Source organism: Schistocerca gregaria, unplaced genomic scaffold (genome assembly GCF_023897955.1).
Source record: "Schistocerca gregaria isolate iqSchGreg1 unplaced genomic scaffold, iqSchGreg1.2 ptg000691l, whole genome shotgun sequence".
NCBI lineage: Eukaryota > Metazoa > Arthropoda > Insecta > Orthoptera > Acrididae > Schistocerca > Schistocerca gregaria.
Genome location: NW_026062071.1, coordinates 216,205 through 232,998, shown reverse-complemented (window position 1 = coordinate 232,998; position 16,794 = coordinate 216,205). Strand labels below are relative to the sequence as shown.

Below are 16,794 nucleotides of genomic sequence, written 5' to 3'. Positions count from 1 at the left end.
TGATGACGAAGCGCATCGCGATGATAGGTGTTGAGAAGATTGCATAGTGGAAAAACTTGAGAGTTTTGGAAATAAGAGCGCAAATCGAGGGTGGCCGAAAGGATCCACATGACTTGTGAGATGTTGAATCGAGATGGATTTAATGTATGACAGCAAATACGACCTGAAATATTTTGAAGAGAGGTTGAAGTATCTATTGAAAAAACGTCTTTATCAAATATTTGAATTTGGTTGTGGTCTTTTTGTTTATCGTCGGTGTCGCCTTCACAATATACGACGGTGTTTAAGGAACTATTTTTGGTATCAGGCACATTTTCATGGTGTACTATAGCATTTGAGAAGCGTGTGCTATTGATACAGCAATAGCTGTAGTCATCATTACACGCATTTATTATAGCCAAATCTTTATACCCATTCTTTTCGAGACAAATGTCTCTAAACATATTGTCTCTCCTTCTCGTCATATCGCACCTGTATAGAGGTTTATGTAACAGTATGCAAGCGTAACTCGTGTTCAAGGGCATCACAAACGCCAGTATTTCTCCAGTTTTAGATACCAAGCATGTTGAAGTAATGCTCAAAACTTGCAATAGGGCTCTCCACGTTTTCAGCTCAGTGGGACTATTTATTTTTCCGCTAGAAGCATCAGCAGAAGAACTGGACGAATTTAATTTTTTTTCAAAATTTATGTCTGGGGAAACGACGATTTGACTGCTGAAAGTGTACAACTTCAACTGACTGAGACTAATGATACCTTCCACTTCGAGCTTCAAATGCGCATTCTGCCAAGTATCTTTGTTTTCACGGCTATTGTAAAAAGACGTGTTCATTCGCTGAGCCAAATAAAAACAAATACCATTCCATGTTAACTGAATTTTTTTGTCATTTCTGAGGTTTTTCAGAACTTGGTTTTGGCAGGAGGCGGAGCAGTTGCTATTGAATTCGCAATCAATACTCTCTGCCAATAAGGGCAGGTCTTCTTTCCAGAGCATATATCGAGTCCACGCCTCGAATGGAACTAAAATAGCATGTGCCAAGCCCCTTACCGACAGTTCTCCCAATGTTTGTTTTACAACAAGCCAACCTCGACAGTCATTTACTGAACTTGTGGTGTCTTTCAAATTGTCCCATGATGCGAAGAATGCAGCATGCTCCCCAAATGAATAACGTCCAAATATAGTTGAATATGTATCTATCCACAGCAAATCAACAGACCGTCGAAAAAATGGGGTCAAAACTGAGCGAAGCTTCAATTTACAAGCCGCGAGTGCATCGAAAATATTCAAGTTAGGCGTTGAAAGCGACTTCAAGTAATCTTCTTCGCGATTCAGGCCGCGAGTGAGCTCTTGAATGCTATGTGGAACAGCTGCAAACAACACAACGTGTATCTTGTATTCAGATGTATACGCGGGAGGTGACAAAGCTGATACAAAAGGGCTATACAACGGTGCTGAGTAAGACGAAAAATTAGATTCGTCTGCAAATGTTTCTTCTAAAAAACCGTAGTCGGATAAAGACTGGATGACAAATTTAAAGGTACGGTCCAAGTAAGAAAATTGATGTGGAGATAGAGAGGATGTGTTGTCACTGTAAGACCTCGACAGGTTCTTATTAATTTTGAAGCGACTGGGATTGCTTGTCGCATGTACACAGTTTGCATCAAGGGCACCACGCTTTTCGCTATGTATGTTTTTTAAATTGTCTTCAGTATGCTCAGCGCTTGTACCAACATTTTTTGTTTTGATTTTAGAATTATCGGTCTCTGCATTGTTTTTTGTGTATACGCTCTGATCAGATTTTTTTCGTCTTTTTACTTTCCCGGCCAGAAATTTAATATCACAGCTATCGCATTCACCGTAGCTCTTTTCCGTGTTCTGGAATAAATGACAAGATCGTTGCTTATCCAATTCTGGGTTCTCAAAACAATCTATCGGTTTGAAATCTGAATCGCCTTCGGAGCCACGATGAGTGAACAAATACTCTTCGCTTTGAACTTTTGTCTGACAGTCTTTTAGAACCCGCCTGAATTTTTTTTTGAGTTTTTCTAAATTTGTGGGGTCGATAGAAAAACAGGTCCCAGGCCGAGAGCCAGAAGAAATAGAAGAATCGAAAAAGCGAGCGGCCATTTCGGCGCATAGCCTCGCTTCTTGCTTCATGTTAAACAGCTCATGGCGCGTAATAATATCTAGCGTTGACGCAAATAACAAGTCGAAATAGGTATCGATGGTAATGGCTACAGATGGGTCGTTTAAAATGTCAGACAAACTGTTGCGAGAGAGTAACTGTTTAGCAGGGTTCACGTCGTATAAAAAAAGAATTTTGTGCATTGAAAGGCGGTGAGTGCACTAAGAAGACATGCTCATGACAACTGACAGCGAAATTTGCACTCAATCGATAAGAACGATAAAAGAAATAGGAAAAAATCCTGTAAGCAACGGCTAGTTGAGAATAGGTGAAAAAAATTAATTTACCCTTTTTTAAATGTGGCGTGTTATATCTGAAGCAGAGGTTACTGGTGCAAAGTCAACTGGTCAATATTGATCAAGAAGTTAAGACGTATGAAATACCTTCTCAGAACAATATCTCAGTCGATTGGATTCTAATAAGTCTCCTTGCAATATAAAAAACAAGGTTTATTTTCAATTCAAAAAGCAAACATTGGTGAACGCTCCGTAATTTTCTTCATGAAACCTGAATTGAAATGAAACGAAAACAGCCTCCAGCTATCTCTCCAGAAGCCGATTATAAATGTAAAAGGAAAAAAAAGCAGTTGTCTCAAAATCTGACAACAATTTCTCCTGGTTTACCAGTTTTCAATGTAGAACCCACAATTTTAGATATACAAGAATCTGAACTGAGACCTAGGCCAAAAAAGATATGCTTAACCCACCATCTGATGACACCAAAATTTCACAACGAAAATTCTTCATTTTTTCAAAATTTGAATGCACAATTCGACTATATGGACTACTCATCGCTCAACCTAAACAAGAATTTCTTGTGCAGAGCCAAGCAGTTGCAAGCTATTAGAAATTACCTTCTTGGAGTCTTATCTCAGAGCCGGGAACGTATATTGTACATTTGTGGGACGCCTGGATCTGGAAAAACAGCTATGGTAGCGACCATTATAACAGATTTAAAAAAAAAAGCCAAAAAGAATTTTGATCTAATCAAAAAAAAACTACTGTTCGAAGGGAAAGAAACTGGCGATACAAAAAAAAAATCTAGGCATACAAAGAAGGATGACCTAGATGAGCGAGGCACTTACGAATTGGATGTAAACGAACCCAACAAACAACAATGCAATATGGAAAATCACAAAACAAGTAGCTCTTGTTCTTGTCAAATCTCTTTAGAAAATGAGCAATGCCTGTGTGCTTGCACTGATGAATACTGGAATTGTCATGACCATTTTTGTTGTACTAGTTCATGTCTTGTATGTTACTGCGATTATTCGTATTGTAATGATTATTATGAAAATGCACACACTTCATACTGTCATGATATGTACTGCACCTGTTCACCTTGTCATGGAGCCTGTAGTCAGCCTATATGTCAAAACAGCCAAAATCAAGACCAAAAAAAGCAACTGGAACATATCTCGTCATCCAATTCTGACTCATCCTTCTTCTCAAAGCATATTGTCTTTTTTAACTGTACCACGTTTGCCTCTAACAAGAATTCTTTAATTCACGCGATTGCCAGTCAATTGATTTCATCTATTCAACAGGATTGTGTGCTCTCCTTGCCCTCACCTGAGTGCTATCCTGATGAGATGTCTTGGTTGAGATTTTTACTTTTCGACGCTGTACCTTCAAGTTACATGAATACCATGGATTTCTCTCAATTTCATGCCACAATTGAATCAGGGACTCTATTTCATTTGATCCTGCTCGACGAAATTGATCAGCTACCTACTCATCAATACAAAGAATTGCAGCAGCTTCTTGAATGGGCTCAAGAACCTCAATCTACGCTCGCATTGATCATATTAGCTAATCGTCACAATTTGATTCAGGAAATAACGACTACCTCTCAAAACGCATATTCTGGCATTTTGAGCCAGTCTAATACTATTCAAATTATACGCTTCAAGCCTTATACACATCAAAAACTGGAATACATATTCAGGACTCGTTTCGAATTAATACAAAAATTTTTTGACCCCAAGGCTATCAAGTTTCTAGCTATGAAGATTTCTAAGTTGCCTGGCGAACAAGCCGGTGACGTTCGCGTCTTGTTAGATATTGTCAGAAAAATTATCGCTTCTGTTTTGCACAATTTCAAACCTCATGATGTTGGCGAGAGCTCTAGTCGCTTGCCTATCGTTGACCTGCAAACTGTTATGCAAATTTGGAATGAACGAACGTTGGCCATTGAACAGAAAAGTCGCGTTGAAAACTTAACCCTATTTCAAAAGATAGTTTTAGCAAGCGTCATTTTGGAAACAAAAGCAACTCCGAATGCCCAGTTTGTCAAATACAACCAGGTGAAAATTATATACAAAAAATTAATTTCTCAGCTACACGTTAGCGCAAAGCTGGCTGAATTCGAACAATTAGTCACCCTTTTGGACAAAGCAGGCTTGCTTACATTCAAAAAAAGCAAACTTCAAAACAAGAGTTTCATTCAGTTAAGAGGCAATATGGACGAGATACTGGATGAATTCAAAAATGATGTTATACTTAAAACTTTTTTGTAAAGTACGCACAGAGCCTGTAAAGATCTTGGTAGATTTTACATTCTGTATTCATTTAGACCCTAGATTTTATTTTTAGAACCCTTTGCAGATGCATTTTTTGAAAAGCTGCTGAGAGAAGACATCACAATGAATAGATGCATATAATACGCATATGTATATTTGTGCGTGGTGATCTTCGAATTATAAAAAGGTCGTGCGATGTTTCGCTCGTCAAATTTCTTCACTTTCTTTTTGTTTTAGGGTACATTTACTTTGCTTTTTTTTCGCCATGGTTCTCTATGTAATCGGTCTTGGTCTCGGAGGTGAGAAGGACATTACCGTGCGCGGTTTAGAGGTAGTCAAAAAATGCGCTCTAGTTTATTTGGAGTCCTACACCTCTATTCTTGGTGTTGACAAATTATGTCTTGAGCGTTTTTATGGGCGCAAAATTATTGAGGCGACCAGAGAGTTCGTAGAGCAACGTATTGACGAGATGCTGAATGCATCGAAGACGAGCGACATTGCGTTTCTCGTCGTTGGAGATCCCTTTGGTGCTACGACTCATACTGACTTGGTCATTCGAGCTCGGAAGTCCGGCGTGTCTGTTGAAGTGGTGCACAATGCCTCAATTATAAATGCGGTAGGCATAGTGGGATTACAGCTGTACAGATACGGGCAAATCGTATCGGTTCCATTTTGGACTGATACATGGCGACCGGATTCATTTTACGACAAAATCAAGGAGAACAAAAACTTGGGCTTGCATACGTTGTGCCTTCTTGACATCAAGGTCAGAGAGCAGAGTGTAGAGAACTTACTTCGAGGCAAAGAGATTTTTGAGCCCCCGCGCTTCATGCTCATTAGCCAATGCATCGAACAGCTTTTTCAGATAGAAGAGGCAAGAATGGAGGGAGTGTTCAACAAAAATTCAATGTGTGTTGGCGTGGCAAGAATAGGACAACCAAATCAAATGGTTGTGTCTGGACCAGCAGAGAAACTTGCTCGTCACGACTTTGGAAGCCCACTTCATTCATTGATCATATGCGGTACATTACATGAACTGGAATTCGATTACATGCAATATTACGAAATCAAATAAAATTTTGAACCTGTCAAACTGAGCTTGTTTATATATTTCGAAATTCCGACCACCGAAACTTTTGGCTTAAAGAATTTGTCATGCATTGGCGTAAAGAGCTGTTCTCGAGTTAGGCGAGACAATCAATGCTACGTTCAGTTTTGATGGTTTCATAGCGGCACCACGCAACGCTTCCGTACATCTTCTTCTGTTGACAGATCAGGTTATTCTCTACTGCATCCAAAGGCATATGAATTTTACTGCGCGCCACAATCGTTGTAACAGTCGGAAATTACCGCGTTCACAGCATACCTTATTGGGTAATGGTTTCTGTCAAAAAAGGCAGCCGAGCCAGCGCAAGCTACACGACAAAGGCAATTCTTACAGTCAAGAACATCTCAACTGTAAACTGTCAAATTTTGCCAACTGCGAAACATGGCCAATGCTGCTCAGAGACTCATAGATGACCAAGGTCGCCTACCTCTTTGAATACATGCGCTTTCAAGGCTTCCCTTAGTGCTTGCTCCATGCTCTGTTCAAGCACCTCACCTCCGCACCATCTCTCTTTTTAAGAAAACTGAATTTGCAACTGCGATACACATCACATACACCATTTTAGTACCCTTGCGACACTGGGAAACGTGTCGATTACCGCCGTTCACACATCTCTTGAAAAAAAAAAAGAGGTCGAGATGTGCGTAACAAGAAAACGTATTTTAACATAATCAGTTTTTTTCCAAATTAGATAACTCAGCAACGTCTTTGATAAGTTCCTCAACTCGGCTGGCCAACGCATCTTGGGACATATCCTTTAGTTCTCGGTGTAACGAATGCAGAGATTGAGCTATATGTCTGCTAGTACAATCGACCTTCGCTAACTTTGATTCATATTCACTCTTGGTTTGCTTGAGAATTGAATTATAAATTTGGTTATTGGATTCTGCTTCTTCGCGAAGCAGAGACTCGGCATGGAGACTCTCTTCCATCCGCGAGCATCTCTTCTTCTCGAGGTCGGTTAGACGAATTTGTTCTTCGAGTCTAGCTTCAGTTTCAGATAGAACCTGTTTCATGTTTTCCAGAGTATATTCGACATGAGGCAGGCTCCTTGTCACTGAATAAGAGGAAGCTGAAGGCTTCTAGAAATACAAGTATGAACATGTATAGAGCGCTACATGGTCAGGTTCAAAACATAACATCCGTTGTTTATAGACGCGCTGATCATTTTTTTTCTTAAAAAATAACACATACATAGTTTTCTAACCTGCGGCTGGAAGAGTTAGCCAAGATATAACCGATCTCGTGCATGTCTTCTAATGATTCTAGTCCATTTTTTGTCTGAGAGCGCCCTGTGGTGGGGGGCAATAGCCCTTGGACGCAGTTACTATACATAGGATGCAACCGCTCGTAACAAATAAAAGCAAATCAATAAATTCTGCTTTGGTTTTTGAAAGATATTAGTTGGCCGATTTATCCCAATTTGTAAAATAAAATCATAACGAGGATGAATTTACCAAATCTACAAGGTCTTTTTTCTTATCAAAGGATAACTCGCTCACTCAAAAGAAGCAGGTCGAGTTAAATCGATTCAGAACAGAGAGAACCGTGTTGCTCGTGTTCGATGAGAACGAGCACTTCAAAAAACCTAGTGAAACCATTCGTAATCTTCCTGTTGAAGCAGCTGACAAAGAAAACCCTTCTCAACTCAATGGGGAACATAGGAAAAGTCGTCTGAACAATATTAATTGAATAATTAAGACAGTTTAGAATAATCTAGCAAAACTTTACCTAAAAGTTGTGTATAGACAGACATTTTGCTTCATCAAAATAATTTTTTTTCGCAGAAGGCTACCTCTGGCGCTGAATCTCCACAAACAAAATGAATAAGCCGTTGAGGACCATCATGACACCAACTGCAATACCTAAAGACCCAGCAAATCCGATGTTGACAAACGACCAGCTTTAACAGGAATTTGGTCAGGTAAATGCGGATAATGAAGTGTGAAATGCCCTGGAAAGATTACATACAGTAGGTAGAAGATGGCAGACATCAAATACATGTTGGCGAACTCTAAATACTGCGTGACTAATTGAATACGAAGTTCGAACAGGAGGAAGATCAAATCAATAAATCTAGGAAAAAACAGAGTCAGAAAAGGGCATCTAGATATTTAGGAGAAACGCGAAAGCAGGCGTAGCATACAGGGCGATGAAGGCAATGTATCCATAGGTGAAGTTGATATTTGTAATGCTTAGGGATGTTGGCTAAAAAGAAAGTAAGCAAGAAATTCTCTTAGCGGCAAAAAGAGTCAGCAAAGTTACGAACATTCTCATCTTTAACAATCAATTGGGGCAATTTTATCATCGAAATGAGGGCGGCGAGAAACGATAGTGTGCAAAGTATGACGCCAGATATCATTACAATCTACAAAAAACGAGACGTCAGCTAGCATCAGCGGAATTAGATGAAAAAATAGAGGGGCGGTAGCCATACCCCCTGCAGGGAAAAGAGATTGGGACGCTGAGCCTCCATCTAGAGCTGAAGCAGAGGATAAAATGAGCAGCGGCACTACAAAAAAAACTAAAAAAAAAATAGATTATAGATGCACTTCTCGGCCCTGCGCGGGGAGCTGCCAACTTGCTCTCCTTTTTCACTTAACACACAGTATTCATCGAATTTTGAGCTATATATACGATAATTTTTTTAATTCAAAATTATTATGGGATTTATGTCACAATTTTTTCGAAAGCAGTCTCCCATTCACTGATATGCTTTATATTCTTTTTTACCCTTCCAGGCGCTGACTACTGAGATGTTCTGTAGTCATGTCTGTAAATCACCAGTATTTCAATGAGTGCACAAGCCGATGACTGGTCTAATCAAGACGACGCGACGACTAACACTTCACAAAAAAAAGAAGTATCGAAGTGTGTTCCCCGACATCGATTTTATAGCGTCTCTAATACATCCGGCCGTAAGAGTGTTAAGAAGGATCAAGGCTACTACAACGTGCAGAATGCGCTGGACTCTTATCAGAACCGCGACTTGCATTCAATCGACCCTCTGTATGACGTTAAATCAAGAAGGGTTCCTGAATGCCTGAACGATGGGGGAATGTACTCGATGATATCCAAGACGGATGGTTCGGTTCAAAATACCTCCATACTGGTCAGGAACATCAACATGTTGAACATGGATTGCCGGTTTTCTCTTCGCTACCTCGCGACGTCGAGGCGTTCTAAAAAAAAAATCATGTCGATGAACGTCAAACTTTTGAATTCACTGCAGTCCGAGGACTCGAGCGAGAACGGGCGAGACACCAAGATTGCTACGCTCAAGTGGCTCCTGGACTACGCCTCCCAAAGCCCTCAAAAATGTCAAGAAGTTGATTTTGTATGGCGCAATACGGACCTGATTGAAGGCCAGCGTCCGTATTATTTTATCACGTCCATGTTCGTGTCAAATACTCATATCAGGGTGCTGAGACTGTTACTGCAAATTTTCAACGTTCTGCTCTTTCACATTCCTCCCAATGAGAAACAGCTGCAATTTTGGACGAGGATTGAGAGCACTTCTCATTCCAACCTCAAAAAACTGATCGATTCAGCTAAGACGGCCTCAGAGCTCAACGACATTCGGGTTTTTCAGTGGTTCTACTTGAGGCATTTGCAGTACAACTTCGACTCTAGCCTGAATTTGAACAACCCCATTCACAAGCGATGGATCGATGCGGTGTTCAAGCACTCTGAACCCATCACAAGTACTAATCATTATAGTATTTGGAGGTCCTGCAGCGCACTGACCATTCAGTACGTCTTGCACATGGGAGAGACCAGAGGAAAAATGCTCAGACAGCTTCTCGATGAAAATGAGTACGATAACGAGTGGTCGTACCCCCTGTTTTTCGTATTCAATCAGCTCGTCCTTCGACTTATCAAAATATTGCTGGACGGCATCAACTGCAATATTCCTCGGAAGTGCGACGACTCAACGCATCGAGGGAGCGAGAGCGGCTCGAAGGGAACCAACTCTGTGAAGCCCGTATACATCAACTCGGCTCCGCCCATTTGGGGCAGGGAGTTCGTCTTTGTTGACACTCTGGACGCATCCTTCTTTGAAGACTCCGCGGCTGGGTCCAAGAAGGATGCAAATAAGCTTAAGAATTTTTTGTCCTTCACTTCTAAAAACGCGATGGCGGAGCTCTTCGTCACAAGTTCTCTGTTTTTTGACAGAATTTGGAAAAGTCTTTCTGAGGACCGAGACCTGAACAAAGCTCTAGACCAGTTCGAGCGGCACATAACCCCCGTGATCAGAAATCAGCCAGACGTCAACCATATCAAGAAGTATCTGCTTCTCAACGAATTGATAACACCTTCGAAGATCGACTTGTCACCGGAGCTGCGAGATGTCCAGCCCTTTCCTGACACGTCCACGACAGAATTGACCAACTCTTTTGCGGAGCTGCTGTCGTTCGTCTACTTTGAGGACATCAACAAAGACATGAACGTGCTCTCCGATGTCATTCGCGCGCTCAGCGCTGTCGGGTCAAAGGAAAACTTCAATTGGGACGTCGTCTCCTCCGATCACATTCACTTGCTCTTGTACCGAATCACCCACTTGGATTCCACGTGGATTCAAAACCGACAAGTTATGCTCCATACAATTTTGCTCTTGGAAAAGCAGCTGGATTGCGACAAGCGCGGCTCCGAGAAATTTTCCGACGCGCTGTTCAAAATAGCCGCCGAAAATGGCGATCCCCCGTCTATGGTCTACAAGCCCCTGGTCAAGCTGCTCCGCAATAGCGTGTACGTAAATGTACCTCTGAGAATCATCAATAAGTTGTTCGAATGCAAAACAACCGTCCAAGAACGCAAGGAGTACCTGGAGCATCTGGTAAACGCTCAAGCGCTTTTGATCATGAAGAGCAAAATGTGGAGCACCTTCCAAGACTCCAAAAAAGAGTTGTTCAAGTTCCAGCGGAACATGCTGACCTACGACCTAGAGGCCTTTGATCCAGACAATGAACGCCATACGGAGTCACTGGCAAACATCTGGAAGTCTCTGTTTCCGAACACGCCGATTCACCGAATCCGAGGCCCTCAGATTTGGCTGCTAGGGTTCAAAAACTACAAATCCGTTAATGACTTTGCTGGGAAATACACTCTTGCGTTCGAAAATTTGCATTATTTCGTGAAAAACAATCCGAAAATCTGTAGCGTTATTTTTTTCAGCAGCGTTGGTAACACGTTCTCTTTGGGAGATTATGGATTCACGATTACGGATATTCTACTGAAGATGTTCACGGTCGACGGGGTGCTCATGCCTATGCTGTTCGACGACAAGGAAAGGTGTTTTGCGCAAATTTATTCGATAGTTTTCTTGTGGGTTATCCAGCAATTGATATCCAAAAAACTAAGCTCCGTCAGCCCTGTCATTTCGAAAGTCGAGACGTTCGTCTCCTCCGTAATCAAAAAAAACAAACCGGCAAACGAAAGTGACTTTTTCGAGCAAATGAAAATCGACACAGAGAAGATCGTCGAGTTCAGTCGCAAGCACTCGAAATCCGAAGAAGCTAGAAACACAAGCGGCTCTTCTATGGACTCCACCAGAGACGAAAACACGCTCGGCGCTAAAACAGAATTGGATTCCAGACCTGTTTTTAAAATCAAAGGGATAGTTTTCGATAAAATCAGTTACGCTAGGGCAACGGACAACAGAGCGGACTTTTTAGATCAATACATCAGGGCCAACTATTCAGAACTGGAATACAACGATGGCAACAATAACGATTACGAAGAAAAGGCCCTGCCCTTCTTGAAAAACAGGATCAGTACGCATCTCAGAGAAACGCCTCACTGGAATCAAAACCCGTTGCTCTCGCCGAACCCAGTCACGTTCCCGAGTGACGACAAGGCCATCAAAGAAGTGTTTCGGCAAAGAAAGGCCGAGATAAAAGAACAGAAGGAATACACAAAACGTATACTAAACAAGCAAAAGTTTCTGCAAAAAAGGCTCGAAGATTTGACCCATTTATAGAAATGCGTCTATAAAAAAAGCCAATTCTCTCATACAGGCCGCCGTTATTCACCTGATTAGCTGCATTTGTGCCCGAGGAGGTGATGGGCGAGTCTGCCATCGTCTCGCACTCGACTGGTTGTGTGTTTCCAGATGAACGAAATCACTTTTTGAGGGACTTCAGCACAAAGCACCATACATAGCCTCGAATGTCGTGCTGTGTGTGTATTATGATGATACACGAAAAAAATGCAACGTCAATTTTAGCCTCGTCACTTCAGTGCTCATCAACCGACGACTCCGCTTATTTGACATTCGACAAAGAGACCATACGAAACAACCGATGGCATTCGCCATCGCAGAAATCGAAACGTGCGCCATTTTTTTCTCTCGATTGACGCTCACCGAAGGAAGAGCTCTGCGCATCGAAGAGGATGATTGTAGTTTTTTCGCCAGAACGATATTTTTTTCAACTATCGAATTTTTTGTTGAACGCGTGTAATATCTTTTTGTGTGCTTCTAAGATTTTAGCGGCCACCGCGCTTTTTGGCCCAATCTTTTGTAGGAGCATTGGAAGACTTGTTGGGAGACTCATTTTTTTTTTTTGCAGTCGAGGTTGCAAAAAGTTAAGCGATTAGCTCAAGGTGAGCCTTCGCGGCCAAAAGTCTCACACAAGCAGTTGAAGTCTATAATGTATACTTAGATGGCCACCTCTTTGATCTTTTTGTGTTTTTCGAAAATTACATCATCAACGAATCTTTATTGCTATTTACTGAAAAATTTATCATTTTAGGAGTTAGCTCTGTGCTCGCTGTAAATCTCATTCACTTGTGAACGATTGCTCCGTATCTTGATTTGTAAATCCATGAGTTCCGAATTGTATGAGGATCTGGAACTAATAGGTGTTATTTAGTCTGAAAGCACGCGATAGATGTGTATGCATGTAGCACGCACGGCAAATGTATCCACGTAAATACATAGCACACACGTGCGCATGCATACATTTATAAAGTAAGCTTCTTCTGCTAAGGCGAACAGAATACTGTCTAACGCTCGCTCTTCATTTATGATAGTGACCACCTCTTCAAGCTGTTGTTGGTCGGAGATAGCGGAGTCGGTAAAAGTTGCATACTTTTGCGTTTCGTTGTAACGTTTCTTGAAAATTCTCTAAAGCACATATATACATGCGCTGTCATCAGCCTCATAATACCTAGGCAAATGGCTAATAACGATGAAAAAAACTGTGTTTTTTTAGGACAATGTCTTTCCAGAAAACTATATTAGCACCATTGGAGTCGACTTTGTACGGAAGCCCTTCTGTTGACCGCGCGTGTTTCGCGGCTCCTTTGAATGATCTAACCAATTTTCTCTCAAGAAAATAAAAACACTTGAGGTCGACGGAAAAATTGTCAAGTTACAAATCTGGGACACTGCTGGGTACGCATCGTTCTATCCCTGTCCGTGTTGTCGAAGAGGCCGCAAAAAAGCTTTGTCTTCTGACCTGCTCGAAAAACATCAGACAGGAAAGGTTCCGAACTATTACCAGCAGTTACTATAGAAGTGCTCATGGAATCATTATAGTTTATGGTGCGTCTGGATAATTTTTTTTTTTAAGCTCTCTTCTCATGTTTTTTCGCCAGATATCACGAATCAAGACTCCTTCAGCAACATCAGGCACTGGCTGGCAGAGACGGACCGATGCGCATCTAAGGGAATAAGCAAGCTTATTGTAGGAAATAAGTCAGACTTGACTACGAGAAGAGTGGTTACTCAGGAGGCTGGCAAGGAGTTTGCTGATCAGCTTGGAATTCCCTTCATTGAAACGAGTGCTAGAGAGTCAGTCAACATAGAGACGTCCTTTTTCATATTGGCCAAGTCGCTCAAGGACTCAATGACTCCAAAGGAGGCAGCGCAGAGTGCAGAGGCAGGAGACGAGGTAAACTTGACCGGGACTCGAGTCAACACGTCGCAGTCGGCGTTCCGATGTTGTTCGACGTAGTGCCATTGAGCATGTGTCGCCCGAACCACGATTTCGGCGTTTATACGTCACAATTACGGACCGCTGTCACTCTTCGAGTAAAAAAAAATTATTTTTTTGTTTCGCTGGTTTACTTTATTCACACAAAGTTTGATAGTCCCCGAGGGAGGTTGAGAGGTTTGTGCGACGTGGTTGCTTTTCTTCTCGGCGAGGTCTGTTTTTTCGGATTGCGGTATAGACGTGCTGAAGCGAAAATCTTGTCGAGGCACGAAAAAGGGGACATTCGAACGATTATCTCACACACAAGAGGGAGCTTTTGACACTATTTATATTATACAAAACAAGCCATATGATTCTCTCAAGCGAGAGATAGGCCTGTGCCAGAGAGGCCGTGAGATCTGAGATCCACACGGCATCCAGAGGCTTTGAAGCAGTACCGAGGTGGGCTTGAATACGGAGAGGACGCACTCAGCTCGGAAATACATCTGATTTGCAGATTGGGCATTTGGGCTTAATAACGAGCCATCGGTCGATACATTCGGCATGGTAGAAGTGCGGGCAACTGACCAGGTATTTTATTTTGTCGCCGGCGTTATATATTTCTAGGCAAAGACAGCACGATTTCGTGTATTCAGATTCAGAACTAGAGTGTCGCGAGAAGTCGTAGAGCGCTGTGGGGAGGCCGTTCAGCAAGGCGGGAGACACGCTTTTGGTACAGTTCGTTTCATCTAGAGCGGACAGAATTTCATAGTCTAAGCAGTGCGAAAGATAGTGAGTGAGTGGAATTGGAAGAAAAAAAGGGGAAACAAGGACGAACTTACCGTTTTCGCCAAAGTCGCGGTCTAGGAACGTAAGGTAGAGGTGCAGAGCGGCCGTATTGTCTCTCACAGACCTCACATCACTTGAGCTTGTTATTTCATGTTGCAAGCTGCGCAGAAAGTCGTTCCCGGCGCTGAGTTGGTGTGCTACCGTCGAGGCACGAACAGAGGAGACGACGCAGAAGGCGAAGAAGATCAGGCCGAGAAACACGTTCCAGCCAACCCAGTTAGAGCCGAGGGCGAAGAACATAAAGATGAAGAAGCCGGGTAGTAGCAAAGGCTTGACTAGCTCACGCCAGGAGCGGTGTCTTTGAAAAGTAGAAAACACAAAGTAGGCCTAAAAAAAGTCGATAACGAACAGCGACGAATGGATGAGTTATTCTAGGTGTTCCACACAGGGCGCGCGGGAGCCATATGACATCGCACAAGCCTGGGATACCGGCGGAGACAAAGCAATGGTGCATACTAGTAAATTATACATCTATTAGAGCACATTAGATTTCAGAGGCTTTCGAATACAGCAGTGTAGAAACAGCTGAAGCAGAGATATACAACATCTACTAGAGGGCTGTCCACTAAGGAACTAGTACCACCCCCTTCTTTCAATAACAAATAATTTTTTAAATAACTTAATTCGGGAAAAAAAAAAAAGGACTGTTCTATTGAATTTACTATATCAACGGGAGTGTTTCTATTTAAGGAAATTTATTGTCGGAGCCACGCGTACGCGATGCGTTGCTGGGAATCAAATTGTCGCCAGAGAGAATATGAGCAGATCTCGCAGAACGCGCGACGGGATATGGACTTGCGGAGTGCGATAGATTGTCGCGCGCATACAAAATTTCGAGAGTTGTTGTCCTACTCGAACTCGGTGAATTGGCTGTCCTCCACCGCCTCCATGTCTTTTGAGTGAATGTGTCCGCTGTAGATCATGTCCGCATCTTCCAGGTCGAAGTTTGCCAGTTCGACTAAGAAATTCTCTTTGCGGGTTTTTTTGCTTGACTCGACTCGAAAGATCAAGTCCTCTATTTCTCTTTCTAGCGATTCTTCGAGCACTTCGCAGGGCTCTACGCAGCTGTCAGAGAGGACGTCCGCCTCTCCCGTGGGCGCGATGTAGCTCGCGTATGCTGCGTTCAGGGTGGTGGGCGACAGGTGCTCTGGTTGCCTCGATGGGGAGTTGGAGGTGGCGATGGGAAGGGGTGGCGACTGGCCGCCTTCTGGGGTCACGTCTGGTACAACATAGAAGTGTTCACTTTTTGGGAAATGGGACGGGCCGCGATCTAGCTTGACGGAGACAGGTGTCAAAGGACATTCTGCGACAGAAGGCACGTTTTGGAGGTCGTGGTCGTCCACTGAGGCATCTTTTTGGGGGACTTGGTGGTCTTGGGCTTCGCTGAGCTCTACGGCACCGAGCTCGTCCTCCCACTCCTTTGGAATGAGGCTTTTTTTTTGTTGTACTCGCGATAACTTGGCGTATTCGTTGAGCGGTTCGACACAGCCGCCCAGAATTTCGAGGTTGTGCGGATGGAGACATAAGACTCCGTGGCACACTAGGGCATTTTTGACAAGCGCCTGGATTGTGCGGAGAGGTGTTAGCGAGATGCGCCGTACATTATGTTTTTTTTTTTTTTGGGGGGGAGAGAAGAACTGTCACGTGGACGCACTTTCATACCCAGAGGTGATGTCAGATTCAGCTGGGATATTCTCGTGACTTCAAGGGCCGCAACACGTTGCACGCCATCGTGCAGAGTCATTTTGAGGGTTCGGTGCGGAGAGTCCTCGTATCGGTGCTCCAAGCTCTGGCCAATGTTGACGAGCTCTTCGATTTGTACCAAGTGAGCAGAAGAAGAGCCGACGACGCCTCTCTCAATCTGGCTGACGTTGTCTGGCAGAGACCTGAGACAGGCCAGTCCTAAGTCCGTGTTTAGCAGCTCCTCTTCTATGGCGTTCGCAAGGCTATTCAGAGAAGAGTTGGCGACTTCGAGCGAGCCATTTTTTTGCAGAAGGTGCGCTTCGAGCCAGGACAGCCTGAGAGAGGTGTGGAGCTTTCGCTCCAGCAAGTTCTGCACATCTCGAATCAGGGTCATGGCGGGCCGAGAGTCTAATGCGCGCCTTCTTCTCTACATTGCGGCAAGTCCGAGAACGTGGACGGCAAAAAATTTTTTGGATCAGATCTAAAAAAAAATAAAAAAAATTATACAGATATATCTATATATATATATTATA

The 16,794-nt window shown here is 42.9% G+C and overlaps 5 protein-coding genes across 6 annotated transcripts; 2 read left to right on the top strand and 3 right to left on the bottom strand.

The window, feature by feature from the left end:
- Positions 1-245: 245 nt before the first annotated feature.
- Positions 246-5,766, top strand: LOC126319870 (uncharacterized). 2 transcript variants are annotated; one of them, XM_049993559.1, is made up of 2 exons: positions 246-1,536; positions 2,016-5,766. In XM_049993559.1, the coding sequence occupies exon 2, from the start codon at positions 2,702-2,704 to the stop codon at positions 4,700-4,702; it is 2,001 nt and encodes a 666-aa protein (XP_049849516.1). In that variant the 5' UTR covers positions 246-1,536; positions 2,016-2,701; the 3' UTR covers positions 4,703-5,766. The 2 variants fall into 2 exon arrangements, with proteins under 2 accessions (XP_049849516.1, XP_049849515.1); XM_049993558.1 differs by lacking the exon at positions 246-1,536 and having other exon boundaries at positions 2,480-2,556; positions 2,632-5,766.
- A 1,731-nt stretch (positions 5,767-7,497) lies between these two features.
- On the bottom strand, positions 7,498-8,317 carry LOC126319869 (uncharacterized). Its single transcript, XM_049993557.1, has 5 exons — positions 8,251-8,317; positions 8,083-8,181; positions 7,960-8,021; positions 7,785-7,889; positions 7,498-7,716 (listed from the first exon to the last, which is right to left on the bottom strand). Exons 1-5 carry the CDS (start codon positions 8,287-8,289, stop codon positions 7,605-7,607), a joined length of 417 nt encoding a protein of 138 aa, XP_049849514.1. The 5' UTR covers positions 8,290-8,317; the 3' UTR covers positions 7,498-7,604.
- A 4,008-nt stretch (positions 8,318-12,325) lies between these two features.
- On the top strand, positions 12,326-13,873 carry LOC126319868 (ras-related protein Rab-1B-like). The gene is made up of 7 exons (XM_049993556.1): positions 12,326-12,465; positions 12,566-12,651; positions 12,846-12,918; positions 13,028-13,075; positions 13,148-13,209; positions 13,292-13,359; positions 13,413-13,873. Exons 2-7 carry the CDS (start codon positions 12,638-12,640, stop codon positions 13,769-13,771), a joined length of 624 nt encoding a protein of 207 aa, XP_049849513.1. The 5' UTR covers positions 12,326-12,465; positions 12,566-12,637; the 3' UTR covers positions 13,772-13,873.
- Positions 13,874-13,891: 18 nt separating this feature from the next.
- LOC126319867 (uncharacterized) lies at positions 13,892-15,185 on the bottom strand. The gene is made up of 3 exons (XM_049993554.1): positions 15,035-15,185; positions 14,572-14,905; positions 13,892-14,502 (listed from the first exon to the last, which is right to left on the bottom strand). The coding sequence occupies exons 1-3, from the start codon at positions 15,047-15,049 to the stop codon at positions 14,219-14,221; spliced, it is 633 nt and encodes a 210-aa protein (XP_049849511.1). The 5' UTR covers positions 15,050-15,185; the 3' UTR covers positions 13,892-14,218.
- A 107-nt stretch (positions 15,186-15,292) lies between these two features.
- LOC126319866 (uncharacterized) lies at positions 15,293-16,710 on the bottom strand. The gene is made up of 2 exons (XM_049993553.1): positions 16,233-16,710; positions 15,293-16,140 (listed from the first exon to the last, which is right to left on the bottom strand). The coding sequence occupies exons 1-2, from the start codon at positions 16,653-16,655 to the stop codon at positions 15,427-15,429; spliced, it is 1,137 nt and encodes a 378-aa protein (XP_049849510.1). The 5' UTR covers positions 16,656-16,710; the 3' UTR covers positions 15,293-15,426.
- Positions 16,711-16,794: the final 84 nt, after the last annotated feature.